The 15,959-nt window shown below is 40.1% G+C and overlaps 1 protein-coding gene across 1 annotated transcript in view; it reads left to right on the forward strand.

The window, feature by feature from the left end:
* Window positions 1-15,959, forward strand: part of znrf1 (zinc and ring finger 1) — an 87,344-nt gene that overhangs the window by 37,416 nt on the left and 33,969 nt on the right. Inside the window, exon 2 of the mRNA XM_061721217.1 lies at window positions 6,261-6,356. Within this exon, the coding sequence (XP_061577201.1) occupies window positions 6,261-6,356 (96 nt within the window). The remainder of the gene's footprint in view (window positions 1-6,260; window positions 6,357-15,959) is intronic.

Here is a 15,959-nt window from a genome sequence, read left to right on the forward strand (position 1 = left end):
CCAAAGCACACATTTAAAACTGTGTTTTATTACTGCATTCGATCATTTAAATTATGATTATGTATAATACCTCATGTATGTATATATGTATATAATATATACATATATATTATATATATATATATATATATATATATATATATATATATATATATATATATATATATATATATATATATATATATATATATATATATATATATATATATATATATATATATATATATCCAACTAGGGGAGTTTTTACCTGCCAATATGTTATGTTTATGTAATAATTTCTCGGCGGTCATGTTCTGGGTCTCTGGAACGATCTTAGAGACAATTTCTGTGGTAATAGATGCTATATAAATAAAATTTAATTGACAATTGAATTTGCCAAACACCATTTATTGGAAGCATCACCACCAAAAATGTAGAAAAAAGGGGAAACTACAGAAACAATTAGCATTTTATTGGAGAATCGGCTTTTAGAGACACCTGCTGAATGTCTTCTTTCTTCAGAGAACTATACTGTGTAATGTTGCTAACTACAATGTTGTACGAATATTGCAAAGCATAAAAGTTCATACTCTCACACGTATAAGTACAGTGATGCTGACTCCACTGATATTGCACATAAGAAAGAATTTGTATAATTAATTTATGATCCAGTCATTTGATTTATTTTTGTCCCTATCTGACCTTATGTGCTCCTTGAATATGAGAGCTCCTCAAGGATTTGTGGTGCTTGGCTGAGTTGACGGCAAATGCGCACACACGCACGCACACACGCACGCACGCACGCACGCACGCACGCACGCACGCACGCACGCACGCACGCACACACACACACACACTGAATGTGCAGCTGGAGTCCTGCTGGACTCGGTATCATAACCCTTCATTTCTCCTCAAAATGCTTCAACTCACTCACCTTCCCTCTGCACCTCTTTTTCGCTCATTTGCTTCATCCTTCTCTCTTCTGGTCCCCTTGGAGTGTCTGAAAATAGCAGCTAAGGAAAAAGTGGGTCAGCTGCTATGTAATTGCGTATATAGTCAATTCATCTCTGTGTGTTTGTAACCTCACAATCTGTCAAACTGCTTTACCTCTGATGTTTTAAACTGGTAACATTTCAAGAGAATGAGCAGCTATTTTAGCAGACAATGTTGGTTTTATGAAATGAATGCTGCATATGAAGCTATTCTGCCTCATTTATTTCAGTTATAGATATTTCGTTTTTTAATTAATTAACAAATGCCAACATACTGTATCTATTACAACTTTTAATAGTCTGTGGGTACGTGTCAGAATGTGACTGCTCAAAATGGCATTATAAAGAAAAAAAAAGTTTAACAAAAATGAACATATAGCCCTTTTTGTAAAAACTGAATAGTTAACTTGTGAAATTAATATTTAGTGTTTGTTCATTAATTTGTTTGTTCCTTTAGTTCAGTGCAGTGCAGTGTTGGGGGTAACCCAGTTCTGGTACTATTCATTTTCCCAGTAACAACTGATGTTTCTAAACAAACAGAATTTGATTTATGATATTTCTGTTACTACAAAATGAAATAACACATTGCGTAATTGCTTTGATGAGAGAGAGGTGGTGGGAAGAGCCCAATACTGGTTTTGTGAGGAACTTATAAGTAGCTGGTGTCTTACCTGCAACAGGATTTGGAGGCTAATAGCTATGATGACCCAACAGGAGTCAGTTGTGACCATCTCAAACACTCAAACCTCATACATTTCATAATAGTTTGAATAGACATTCACTAGACATACATTACATTAGGTATTTAGCTTTGAATCTACAGACTTATGAGAGGAGGAGCTCCAAATGTTCTCTATGACACTTAAACACATGAGAAGCACAGATGTACCAACTGATCAGCTGTTCCTGAGAATCTCACCGTTTTCAACTTGATGGGCTAGCAGATAATTTGAGGTATACCTAGTGCTGTATCAGTCAAGTGTACCAGCAGAAACCACATGCTTCTTCATGTCAATCACTCATGGATACTCATAATGGCATGTGTATCATGTTTCCCTCAATATGGTAGATGTCGCAATTTAGCTGTGCAGGAAGGTCATTTCTTGAAGACAGAGTTGTTAGGTTGGAAAAATGTGCTATTTAAATTAAATTGAAACCTCGTTAGGGGATCATGGCATCTTCTTTGGAATAAGATGCTTCTGCACCACGATGTCACTGCTGCACACAGTAGGATGTGGCACTGACTGAGTCACCCCGTTGTTGTTTACACCACTTTTGTCAATGAAACCCACATGGGATATGAGGCGCGAGCACAGGCAAAACACCAGAAGTTCATTTGTCAGTGAGGGAAGAAATACTGTCACATGAGTCCTTCAGAACATGAATGAAAAAAGACAACAAATGTGGGTAAAAGAGTAGATTAGCAGATGTGGGCAACATATTGTACTACAGAAAGCAGGGGGCGGTAAATTACAAATAGTTTGTGATGACAGAGTAATTACCTACTTAAACTGTGGTATGGCATGTTGAGTTTAGTTTACTTCTTCTTGCTCAGTGGGATTTCCATCATCATGGTGACATCAGTCCATCCTCTGCTCTCTCACTGGCTCTAGCTCAGGTTGCCTTGATGGCTCCAGATGTTAGACATGCTAAAATATTGTTGGAAATAGCTCATTGATGAGGCTCTTTGGGTTGTGGACCTGGCTGTAGCCATCAAGTTCCAGCAGGTGACTAGACTACTCACCAGTTTGCAACCCTGGACAGTCTGTGAGCTCAGCCTAGATGGTTTATCTGGTCCATACTCTCAACATGATTGACATGTGAGTAGGATACTCCTTCGGCCAGGGTAACTCCCTCTTCTTCATTTGAATGTATTTATGTAGACCTCCTACCGCAACAAGTTATAGCAGCTCTAGCGGGGTCAGGTGGTATTTCAGGGCTCGCTGGGCACTCTACTGTCAACACAGTATTTCCAGTGCTTGTGGATCAACAGTATGTACTTATGATGGTATCAAAACAGTTAACTTTATGTTTAAATGACTATAGTTGTTTTTTAGATATAATAACATGTAAGCTTATGGTTAAATTTACAAGGCCTAAATTATAAGTTGTCAAATGAATGGAGAGGAAACAGAGGAAAGAATAGCAACTAGACAAGTTAAAATAAGACCCATGTAATATTAGTTTGAAATAGGGCTGTTCGATTTTGCCCAAAAATAAAATCTCGATTTTTTTCTCTCAAAATCCGATTTTCGATTACGATTACGATTATTTTGTGAATTGACAAAAGATTTTACGATTTTCACATTTTAACATCGTTCTAATTACATAATCGCGATTACGATTTAAAATCGATTAATCGAACAGCCCTAGTTTGAAAATAAAAACTGACTTTAATGTCTCCATTGAAAGTAAAATACATTTTGATAAGGGGAGATTAAAAAACAAACAATCGTAAGGCATCCCCAGATAAAGGAAAGACCTATGTAATGCCAGTGATTGAATATAGTCTGTGGCATTATTACCTGACAGTGTCACCAGTCATAAATGTTTTAATCCAATCAAAGTAACCAGAATGAAATCAAAGTAATCATATTAAAAACGGAATTTGCTCGATTAGGCTTCAGCATTTACCAGCAGCTTGTTGGTACCACATCTTGATTTTTTAGGAGGCACAAACACACAGTAATCTCAATATAACAAAGTTATCAGCACAGAAAGACCACCATTCTGGTATCTCCTGAAACACATCACATCCTAATGCTCCTGAAATAAAAGGTTGGCGCCCGCTGTTATTGCATCTCTCCTTTTTTCAGAGAAATCATGTTTGTTTGTAGCTGTGTGCAAACTCGGCTCATGTGGCCCAGTAGCTGATCTAATTAACTCTTATGTGTTTAACTAATGTAGTTAGGCCTTATGGGTCCAATCCAAACAGCACACGAGTCTGTGGAGACAGCGCCGACATTATGAAACAACAAAGAGCTGGAGAGCTATTCAGATGTGTGTGAGAGCTTTAAAGAGGACAAACATGCACAGCTTTTCTACTTGAAGTATTTGTCATGGAGGAAGTGAGAGATAATGTTACATATAAGATACATATAACTACATTTTTGTGTGCTGTTTTATATGTCTTTTTTTCTGTGAACAATAATCCAATCCCTCACCCCCTCGTAAAAAAAGAAGGTTGTTCAAATACTCAGATATTTATGAACTGACTAAACTAAACTAGAATCTGGGATCAACTAAAACAAAGATATCAGTGTTTTGGGCCTCTCTTTGAGACATATTTTGTTTTTGAAATATATTCCTCTTTCACATTCTAATGATTTTTATCTTTGCCCTTTTCTTTCCCGCCCCTCACTTATGTATATTTACACTAGGGCTCTGGGTGACGGGATAACGGCCGGTGTTGACTCTGGCCAGTTGATCCAAAAATGTGAAAATGGGTGGAATAAGCCGGACTTGAAGTCCGCTGGAACACGCTAACTTTGGCTCAGTTACGAGTCAGCTCTTTTCATTTGACTTAGCTCATGCTAACCTATGATGCCAAAGAAGGTTATTGTCGCGGAAGTGCTTGAAATGACCCAGATGCAGGAGACCAGGAGGCAGGAGTTCCAAAAAATTGTGTATATTAACTTGAACAAAAGCAAAAGCGCTGCTGAGCAGGACTGCAAATATACCAGAACATGACAAAATCCAAAAACCAAACCTGAAACATGGAGGGACAACGCAGTACAGAGCACCAGGGAGCAAGGGGAAGACAAGACAAGATTTACGGAGAGGGCTTGACAAGAGACAGGTGCAGCAATCAGAAATCACCTGTCGTAAACAAAACTTCTGAAACCCCTGGAGCTGAAGGACTAGCGGAGCTCCTCTGCGACCCGCAGTTGCTCCATGGCCAAGGCGGGGGCATGAGCGTAGCACGCCAGGCAGCTAAGAAACAGCACTCTCAGCCGTTGGCCTCTGGTCTAGTCAGTCAACCGGGAAGCGTGCTGAAAGGGTCCAAGGCGAAGGTTCCTTGATGGAGGGACCTGGCTGCTACAGAGGTAGCAGCTGACGAGGTAGAGGCTGCTTCCTGCTGCTTAGTGGCCTTTGCTCTTGGAGTCTTCCAGGCCAACACTGAACCGGTTGTGGCGGGTTTTTGGGAGAGTTAACAGCACAAAAAGCCACATACTGTTGTTAAAACAAGAAGAATGATGCTCTCTTAGCTTTCAGTTCACACCTCAGCTGTCATATTCAGCAGAAATGCTTGGAAGTAGCTTAAGGGGTGAGAGCAGGCCGTTAAGACCGTAGACTGCCATCTAATTATACATAAAATGGTTGCTTTATATGATTTTTGCTGATGAGGAACATAAAAATTCACCCCCTCTACCGTTCATGGGATGTGAAATCTATCTATGATTACTCAAACTTTATTTTGCGGCATGCTGTAAACACCTTTACCTAAACCTGGAGGTAAACTGACCCACTTGCTTTTGGAGCTGCTGTAGACGTCAGTGAAGGAACTACCTCTGGAATAGTTTCATCCAAGCAAGAGTGTGTTTTGGATGGAAACAAAAAAGAAACAAAAAAGAATAAAGGCATGGCTGAGTTGTTTTAGATCAGTAAGAATGGAGAGAAAAAAAATCTTTTATCTTTAATTATTTTTCTTTGCAGTTTGGCTCATTTGTTGTTTTTTGTCTTTAACACAAAGAAAGTAATAAAAATGATCCACAGAAAGAGTTGTATCTGAGCTGTCCTTGAGTGTGTGATTCTGGTCCCGGTCCCATTTGTTCCTCTTCTCAACACTTAGCTGTACTCCATTAGTGAGCATGTTTGTGCCAGAGACTCGTGTGTCCCGACGCGGCTTCGCCCGGAGCAGCAGTGATGTGATCGGGCAACATGGCTCTTCACACAGAGATTTTTCAAACGCTTCAATTGCTATTTATACACGGTTCATCACACTCAACACCCAGTGTCGTGTAAAGAGACAGTAGGTTACTTCATCATAAACAGGAGTCACCTTATCAACATTTACCAGCTTTGTGTTTAAGACCTGTGCTTTCTGTCAGATCACCTTAACTGCTTTATCATAGTTTGGTCTCTGGGCTCAGAGGTCCACTGTGGTCTTCAGAGTGGTCATGATCACGGTATCACTATTACAGTTTCAATAAATGTTTTCAGCTTTGGTGAAATCCATCTTTCCCCCAGTCATTTGAATATGTTTGTTCCAGGTTATATACAAGCTGAAATTGCAAGTCATGATGAAGCTGGTGCTTGTTTTTTGACCCTCATTTTTTGTCTCCCTAGGATTCAAGTGTCCTGTCTGCTCCAAGTCTGTGGCGTCCAATGAGATGGAGGTTCACTTCATCATGTGTCTAAGCAAGCCTCGCCTCTCTTACAATGGTGAGAAACTCCTCCCTGTGCTTGTTTTAACCTCCCCGTTCTGGTATTTGGTGGGAAAGGCCAGGCCCACTTTTTGTATAATAGTGTGCCATGTCTCCTGCTGTTGTTTCTGTTGCAGTACTATTAAAAACAGTCGGGGCAAAGTTGCTAGGCCTGCAGACTGAGACGTGCTTTTGAGCTAGTCCTCCCATCATAAATATGAATGTGGGAAAATGAATAAAATGAAATAAGAATTCATTGAGTGACTTTACACAATCTGACATATGCAGTCATCCGGTTTTGAAAATGCAAACACAGCTGAGACTGGAAAGCTCCCTCGTGGCAATCAACCCTGGCTGTAACATGTAACCTCTTAAGTTTCACAAGATGTTACTGGTGTCATCTGACCCCATTATGTCTTTTTATTTTTTAGCAATTTGTGTCGTTCTACCCGAGCAGTGGTGACTGCGCGAAAAAAGCAACATGGGAATTATTTCTCTGTTCATAGTTTTGAGAGATTCTGATTCTCCAAAGACTGTTGTGGTTTAATATTTCATGCATCATGGAGGGAAGAAAGGTCTGTTTGTTGGTTGTGCTCTTCGTATGAGGAATTTCCGTGACATTTGTTCAGTTTGTGCTGGTCAAAGACGCCAACGTAAACCGGTGTGGAATAAAATACAGTCTTATCGAACTGCTCACGTTCACTGCCTCTTACTGTATGTTCGTGAACTCTTCACGCCCTTATTTTGTTGTTACTTTTGTCATGAATATATATCTGGTTTGCACATTAAAAAAACATGAGCTTCAATGCTGAAAAAAACTTCAGAGCTATAAAGAAAAAGGAAAAAACTCTAACTCTCGAGAATGAGTCATGATACAAAAATAAATAGATCATTCTATCATGTTATTAGTGTTATTTCTGTAGGTTTTATGGACATAGCCAGGTTTTTCCTCCTATTTTGCAGCTTAACGTGCTACCAGATGTTTGCTCTCACAAGAAACAATTGAACCTTGCATTGATGTAGATTTTTTTATATATTTTTTCTTAAATTCTGGGTAAGGATGAACAGCTTAGACTCAAAGGCCTTCAGCAGTTTAAATGTTGCCTTTGGCAAACAGGGAAAATGCTTAAATTGATTCTCAAAAAGGATGTAAGGGAGAAAAAAGAAACACACAAACCAGGATTATGAGAATATAGAGGACACATTGAAAAGAAATAGCCAAAAATGTTATACGTACACTTCAAATTTCAGACAGTTTCTTGTCTCACTCCTGATGAAACACAGATAAGGACTGTATTTACTACAGTGAGGGAAGTGCATCATCTGTCTCTGTAGCTTTCTTTGGCTTTGTGGCTCCAGATGACGCAATGTGATGCATGTATTGGTGGAAAAAAACAATCCCCGACCCAACATTGGTTTCTTTACATCTATTCTATGCATGTAGGTTACCATAGCAACCATGTGGCTCAGCGACCACCAGCATCTACACATAGACCTGATCTCATCCGTTGTAATATATAATGTAAACATTCTGTCAGAAAGATCGTTCTCTGACTGGATATGTTACAAATCCGACTGGGACTGTCTGTGAACATGGCCAGAGTGGAGCATGGAGCTGGCACACGCACCATTTTACTTTAGCAACAGTTATCAAACCTTAATCTGGTAAAACTATAGAGCTGCAGGTGTAGGGGAAACCTTAAGCCTATAGAGGGGAGTAAGTCCACATTTCATTTTGTTGACACCAAATTCTGACCCGACCATCCAAATGTGGCAGCAGAAATGGAGACTCATCAGACCAGGCAACGATTTTCCATCTTCTGTTGTCCAGTTTTGGTGATTCTGTGTGAATTGTAGCCTCAGTTTCCTGTTCTTAGCTGACAGGAGTGACCCGGCGAGGTCTTCTGCTACTGTAGCCCATCCACCTCAAGTTTCCACGTGTTGTGCATTCAGAGATGCTCTTCAGCAAACCTCGGTTGTAACCAGTGGTTATTTCAGTTACTGTTGCTTTTCTATCAGCTCCAACCAGTCTGGCCGTTCTCCTCTGACCTCTGGCATCAACAAGGCATTTGCACCCACAGAACTGCTGCTCACTGGATATTTTCTCTTTTTCTCACCGTTCTCTGTAAACCCAAGAGATGGTTGTAGGTGAAAATCCCAGCAGATCAGCAGTTTCTGAAATACTTAGACCAGCCCGTCTGGCACCAACAACCATGCAACATTCAAAGTCACTTAAATCACCTTTCTTCCCCGTTCTGATGCTGGTTTGAACTGCAGCAGATCGTCTTGACCATGTTACATGCCTAAATGCATTGAGTTGCTGCCATGTGATTGGCTGATTAGAAATTTGCTTAAATGAGCAGTTGGACAGGTGAACCTAATAAAGTGGCCGGTGAGTGTATAAAGTATATATCTAAGATGAATTAGCTTAAGCATAGATACTCAAGTAAAGTATATCAAATGTGTTATTTTTGGAGTCAATTCACAAACAATAGTTTCTTTTTATGTCAGGACTTTTTATATTTTCTACAACTTTAGAACAGATATTATATGATGGTGGTAAGACGGTGTCAGATAGGGATTTTTGTCACAAGTGACAGCTTATTGATTACACATCATTGGTGAATGCAATTTGTCAAATGCAGATCAGTAAAAAAAAAGAAAAAATCATAGCAACCTGAGGACCTGACTTGAAAACATAAACCAGCTTCTTTAAATTAATTTTCATTTACCATCAATATTCTTGAAAGTTAATGCTTCGCTTGGTCCCAGTCATGTATAACATGTAAAGGTGTGGAACCCAGACATCTCACGGTCCTTTATCTTGCCTTATTGATCCTCTGTGTGGTGCTGCTGTGTGCTGCTCTGTTGGCTCATCTCTCCCCGTCTCCATGCTGCGTGCTCCCACTTTCTCCTTCTTATTCAACCACCAGTTGATTGATTCGGTTTCATGAGCGCTAATCTGTTACAACTCTGAGAGACTGATACCTGCTGCTGGCCGGAGCAAATCCTCAAACTTTTCAAAATTAATTGGATCGATACACCGGCCAACAAAATTGACAGGATTGTCTATTTGTGGCAAAATGGTTGAACCAGTTGCGGTGCGCTAAAACTAAGTTGACGGCGGTGGATCAGCAGGTGGAGGGGTTGTCTTCCAAAAGGAAGATTGAGATGATCTCCACCTCCTCCATCTTTCAAAGCATCATCGGAAACCAATTCAACAGCAGTTTTATTTTTAGTTTAGTCAACTTTATTTATATAGATATAGTAAAATCATGCCAACAAGCAGTGTTAGATAATTATTAGATCAGTTTTTACTCAGTCAGGTGCTGGGGCGCCGAAATGGGGGGGGGGGGTGAAGGAGACGGGGCCCAAGATTGAGGTGGGCCCAGAGAGGCCCCTAAGGATGATTAAACGATAATACAGAGAAAATAATGACACTAATGAGAAGTTATTAACTAGCATATAATCACAAATGTTTTATTTCTAATGTCCTGGTACTAATAAGTACTTGTTTTGGAAACATCAACACCTGCAGCCCCCTCCCTTTCGTTTATGTAAAATGGTTCAGTATGACTGGATCAGGTAACACACAGTTCTTCCCCTACTGTACATGTCAACTGTCATGTTGTTCTTCTTTCAGAAATGTGGTAATGATTAGGGCTGGGCCATATTATACCTTTCACAGTAATACCGGTACAATGTTAGGCAATGATAAGAAAATGAAATATCGCCATAGAATATGGGTAAAATGCGCATGCCTCTGTTTTCATACGCTCATACGCACAAGGCAGAAAAAGCATGGCGGCGATGGAGAATGAGAAGGGCGAAAGCAGATCGTTGAATGAAACAAATGAACCAGAATTGGTTTGAAAATGGTGCCACTTCAGTGGAGTGGAACTGGTTTGGTTTTTGCCCGTCAGACACCCAACAAAGCACAATTTTTTGTAGAACATGCAAGCGAGCCGTCATGGCGAAGGGAGGAAACACCACAAACCTGTTTCATTGTTTGAAGCAGAAGCACTTTTCGGAGTACAACAAAGCTGTGCAAGCACGTGGAGAGGCGTCCACTTCAACTAGCGCGGTGGTGACACCAAAGAAGCTGCCTCACCGAACAATCGGGGTAGCTTTAAATAGCTGCACGCCTTATGACAAAAGTAGCAAACGCTGGGGGGAACTAACTAATAAAGTGACCCATTGTTTAGCCAGGGATATGATGCCCATTCGGAGTGTGGAAAAACAATGCATTTTATGTTGCAAAACAACTCTTTTTAAGTTTTGTGGATATTATATGTGGTTATGCTCAGGATATATCAGCGCATTTCCACTGGAAATTGGTTAAACTGTCGGCCAGGAATTTGTATTTGCACTGTTAAATTTTTATATAGCTTTATTGCACATAAAAAAACAGCTGCTTGTTTAAAGGGGACGTATTATGGCATCTAATACCTATTTTAAACAGGCCTTGAATGGCTTAAAAACAAGCTTTTTATTGTTTTTGCTAAATAAATTAGAAATTCAGCCTCTAAACCATGTCTTTATCTTCCCATTCTCTAACCTCATTATCTATGCGGGATTCTGAGTGGGTGGGGCTATGATAATGAGGCACTGTGCTGATTGGCTGCCTGAATGACGCGATACACCGCTACGAAAAAATGGCAGAAGCTCCGGCCGGCGGAGTTAGTTGTGGGCGTGGTTTCACGCATAGGAGGCCAACCGATGTACTGTAAATCGCATTTTCGTTACGTAACGACGGGAGCAGAATCTGAATGGCTCGTAGAAGCCACATCAGACTGGATGGCTCATCCGGGCGACTGTACAGACACTGCAGAATTTGGTTGCTTTCCTCCTTTTCTGAGTTGGCAGGCTGAGGGGAGAACACTTTATATATGTTAAAGCAAGAAAAAAACGTGTTTTTCATAATAGGTCATCTTTAAGTGAAAATAAAAGATGTTTGTTTTTTTTGCACTAATAAAGTTGTGTAGTTGTATTTTGTCTTGCATCAATTATATCGTCAGTTATATCGCTAACGCAAATTTTCAAATATATAATGTGATAAATATTTTCGGTCATATCGCCCTCCCCTAGTAATGATAGCCAAAAATTCCATTAAAATCCATAATCATATGTAAAATAGCATATAAAAAAAATGTTGCTGCTATGTTGGGGGCCCTGTAAAGATTCTTTTCATGGGGCCCAAAATCCCTAGCGGCTTCCCAGGTCAGGTGTGCTCTAACGTGTTTAGACCACTCAAAATCGTAACGTACAAGGCTCAGTAGCTACTTTGAACAGCAAACTGATACATCTGATAGACTTGCAAATGCAAAATGGTAAACTGCCTGAAAAGGACTTGATGTGGTCGTCCAGCGCCGATGGTGACACACCAAGGACGACAGATGCGCAGACCGCGCAGATGTTCCCAGCAGCCAACCAGCAGCTTGTTGTGTCCCGGCAAACATAACCAGCAGGTTTGGCCATAAAGAAGGACTCAAGAGTTCAAGGTTGTTGTTTTTTGTTTTTTCTATTTAGTTCAGTGAGGCGCATGGTAACAACTCTATTATGTGAGCTAATAAAAACCATGTTCCTTCATTCATCAGTGAGACTTGGGAATTTAGTGTTACTAAAGGTGTTTTCCTCAATCTTCTGTTAAAACTGCAAGAAAATACTTGAAGGAAAGGAAAAAGCGTTTTGTTGAAAGCTTGAAAAATAGAGCATGTGTGCCCCCTAAAGAAAAGTAGATATTGTGGAAAGCTAAAAGGATTCATGACTGTTGGCTGAAGCAGAAACACTCATGCAAATATTCAAATTGCATATTCTGGAGACGCTCTGTTTATCAAAGGTTTAGTCAACCAGTCAGACTCAAGTTACAGTCTTATTTTTTCCAGTTAATAAAGGACATTGCTCAAGGTTCTAACATTATTTGTGTTTATTGCCATTCTGACTTTGTGCGATCTGGAGATATTTATGATTTAAATAAAAAAATGCATAAAGCTGCTGCAGACTAACTGTCTGCCACCTTCTTTTTTTATGCCCGCATGGAGAAATAAATATGACCTTTCTCTGATGGATGTTTGTAGACTCGCAGCTGGCATGTCTGTTCATTGTCCCAGAGCAGCTTATCGAAAGACAATCATTTGACTCGAGACTGGTAAAACGGATGTCAGACTGGGTCACCTTGCGGAAGCCCTTGCTTCTATGTGTGACGCTTGTGTTTCCGATTAAAACTATTAACTCATTCCTGAACATGAAGTTGTTTGAAGATGGGAGGGCAGGGAGGTCATTTTACAGCTACATCGTGGCCAGAAGGCTGGCGCAGTAAAAAAAAAAAAAATGTATGTCTGAAGCCTGCAGCCAAATCTGAACTAGAGATTGAGTGACGGAGACAGAGCGAGGAAAGTGAAGCTGTCCTAAGGAAGATGGGATCCAGAGTGATGGAGGACCCTGATGGCTGATAACAGATGAGAGGAAAGAGAATGATAATTTCTCCCTCTTTTTTCTGCTGCTCCTTTCTTTCCTGTCACTCTTTATTTTCAGCAAATCATTGTTTCCCCTTCTCCCTCTGTCCATCTCTGTTCTGAGTTGTCTGCCTGTTCCCGCTGTGTAATCTCTATGTAATTTCTTTCCCCCCCTTCTGTCTCCCTCCCACTTTGTTCTCTTTGCTTTCTGAGACTAACAAAATGGGCTGAGCTTATCTCATTTCCCAGCATGCTCAGGGGTCTATTGTCAATCGCCTGGGCCTACTCGTGTCGCACGTCAGCAGATGTCAGACACACATATCCTGTTCAGCAGAAACACAAATATAGGTGCTGCATGTTTACTTTTTTGACCCAGTATCTTGTAAGAGCACTGTATCGTCGGCGAAAAAGAAGTTTGTGCATAGATTTAAAGGGCCTTTTTTCTTTTGTCCCCCCTATGTTTTTACATTTATTTACCTGACCTGTTCGTCATTCACTTCACTCTTTTTTTTCTTTCCAGACAACTAACCCTTTTCCTCACAATCCGTGTGACATGTGGGGAACCATGTGTAATACGACTGTAATAATGAGTTTCACTGGAGAATCACTCAAACATCACAAAAAGATTTGCAAACACCCCATAAACACTCACCAAGTAAGAGATACAGGGAATAGACGGAAGGGACTTTTAGTTAAACCTTGGATATGTTGAGCCCTAACACGACGGAGGATTTCCACTCGTCTACCAAGTTGTTCTTACATCTCTTCAGTGTCTTTCTACAAGCAATGATTTGTACAGGTCCAGGGATCCACGTGGGCCACGACGGTCTCCGTAACTTTGCTTGGGCCTTGTTTACCAAAACTGTGGCGTTGTGTTCTGTCTGAAGTTAAAACACGTCAGTTATTGATTTTAAATACACTACATATAGAACCTATTTAAATAACTTACATGTTTATGTTTCTCTGTATATATTTCCAGGAGAGGAAAAAAAAAATAACGCTATAACAGGCTCTACCAGTGTACCGTAGCTTTATTTCATATTCACACAACTGTGAAAATGCAATAACAGGCCGCCTCCATCTCTGAGCTGAGGTCTTGCTCCTAGTTGCGACCGCTGATAAATCCTGCCTTTATCTTTTATGGGACTGGTTTCCCATGTTTTGTACTTTTGAAATCCTGGCTGTTTGAATCACTGATTTTAAGACGGTTATTGATACCCTTTAGATGGAACAGCTGTGCCGTGACGTTGACTGCTTGAGCTGCTGTATTGGTCTGTTGACAAGATCAAAGATTCTCATTTGAGTTTTTAAAGACAAAGTCTCAAAGAGGTGCATACAGGAGCACATGTTCAGGATAACAAGCAGATGAAAACTACCTACATACAATCATCAGTGCCATGTAGTTATTTACACTGAATGCTTTTAAGTACTTCTTATTTATCTTGCAATTATATTGATGAAGAATCCAGCTTAGAAGTATTATTCTAGTGTCAAGATGAGGGAAAAGATGAAGGTATGATAAAAGGGTGTACCGGTAATGCTTTTATTTTACCTGAGGCATTTCAGCCAAATCTAAACTTTTAACTGATTAGAACATCTCACAAAGGCTACAGCAGCTCCTTTAGTAAAACAAGAATCATAAAAGACAGGTCAGCTCTCATATTTCAAGTAGAAATAAAGACAGCTTTAAAAGGGAGAGTGTTTCATTGTCTGGAGTTGACGTAAAAGGCTATGCAGGTGACAACTGTGCCAGGGAACTGCATAGAAGGACTTTTGCTGGGAATTGATGGAGTCTAAATATAGCTGAATTAAAATGAATGAAAGAGAGAAGTTGCACATTGAAAGAGCAATTCCATCTGTTAAGCTGGATTCACTTCATAAACACAAAATTCTTATTTATTTGTGTTCTTCTCATCTTCCCATTAGTGCTGCGTGCATGTGTGCGGTGTGCATAGGCAGGCGAGGGTTATAGGTAGTGCACAGTCCACGTGAGCTGACCACAGGATCTTTTCTGGGCTTTGACTTTCAATGATGATATTTTAATGTCTCCTGCTAAATTTAGCACTGGAGCACAGAGAGGGATGGGAGGGGGGGCAGAGGCATGGAAGTCAGGAGGTTGGTGTGAAGACACAGAAAGCATAGAGAGAGGTAAAGATGAAGGTGAAGCACACAAAGTTTGCCTCGTGCAGCTAAGGTCACCGGAGGACAGGAAGACAACAGAAATAAGGAATTTAGCGCTGTGATTCGGGGAAGCAAAGAGAGATTCTTCTAAGCCATTATTGATGTGAAGGTGCAGGGTGCCAAATGTCTGCTGGCAAGGCAGCAAGCAGGGGAGACAGCTGAAAGTCAGGAGGGAGGCAGGCAGGTGAAGAGAGAACTAATGATTTAGAGACCCGGGAAGCCAGTACTCAGATCCAATTTCATCATATTTGGATCACAGTCTAATGTTAGTTCACCTATAATTAAATATGGGCTGCTACAGTTATTACATAATGTGTAATCAACATTTTTTTGATTTTTTTTTTTTTTTTTTTTAAGAACCCATGAATCAGAATATCATTAAGAATAATTTTTTGGACCAAATATTGGTGTTATATATAGGACAAGGCAAAACTTTTTTCTAGTACTGAACAATATTAAACTCTGGATGGCTCTGTGGTGTAAAGCCACCACAGAAACAGGATATGTGTCAAGTCCTTAAGCCACTTCGTTGGGGTGGACACAGAAATTCCAGTGGGCAGTTACAGTATATTTTGATTATAAGCAGAAAAAAATCATTTCGAAAGGTCATTATTTTGTGACACAATCATATTGTTTCAAGGTACTACTGTATGTCACGCATCAATAATGATGAAACGAACTCAAAGTGCTATGGTGGACATCACGTCAGAGGTGCCGAAGAGACTTAAGAAAGTAATGACAGATGAGGAATGAGATACAGACCCAAATTTTGATAAAACCAACTTCATCCTCAAGCTCATAGGGGGAATCAAAGACCTAAAACCTACCAAGGTTCCTTTGTGCTGCTTTAAAGGGATATACCTACCTATTGGGGAATTACCTTGGATAAAAGGGTAAATACATAACATAAATAAAAATCATAGTTGCTGGAACTGGATTACTACGCCTGTAGAATATAAAAATAATTGATAATCCAATAAACCTAC

The sequence above is a fragment of the Cololabis saira genome, chromosome 5 (genome assembly GCF_033807715.1).
Source record: "Cololabis saira isolate AMF1-May2022 chromosome 5, fColSai1.1, whole genome shotgun sequence".
In the NCBI taxonomy this organism is placed as follows: domain Eukaryota; kingdom Metazoa; phylum Chordata; class Actinopteri; order Beloniformes; family Belonidae; genus Cololabis; species Cololabis saira.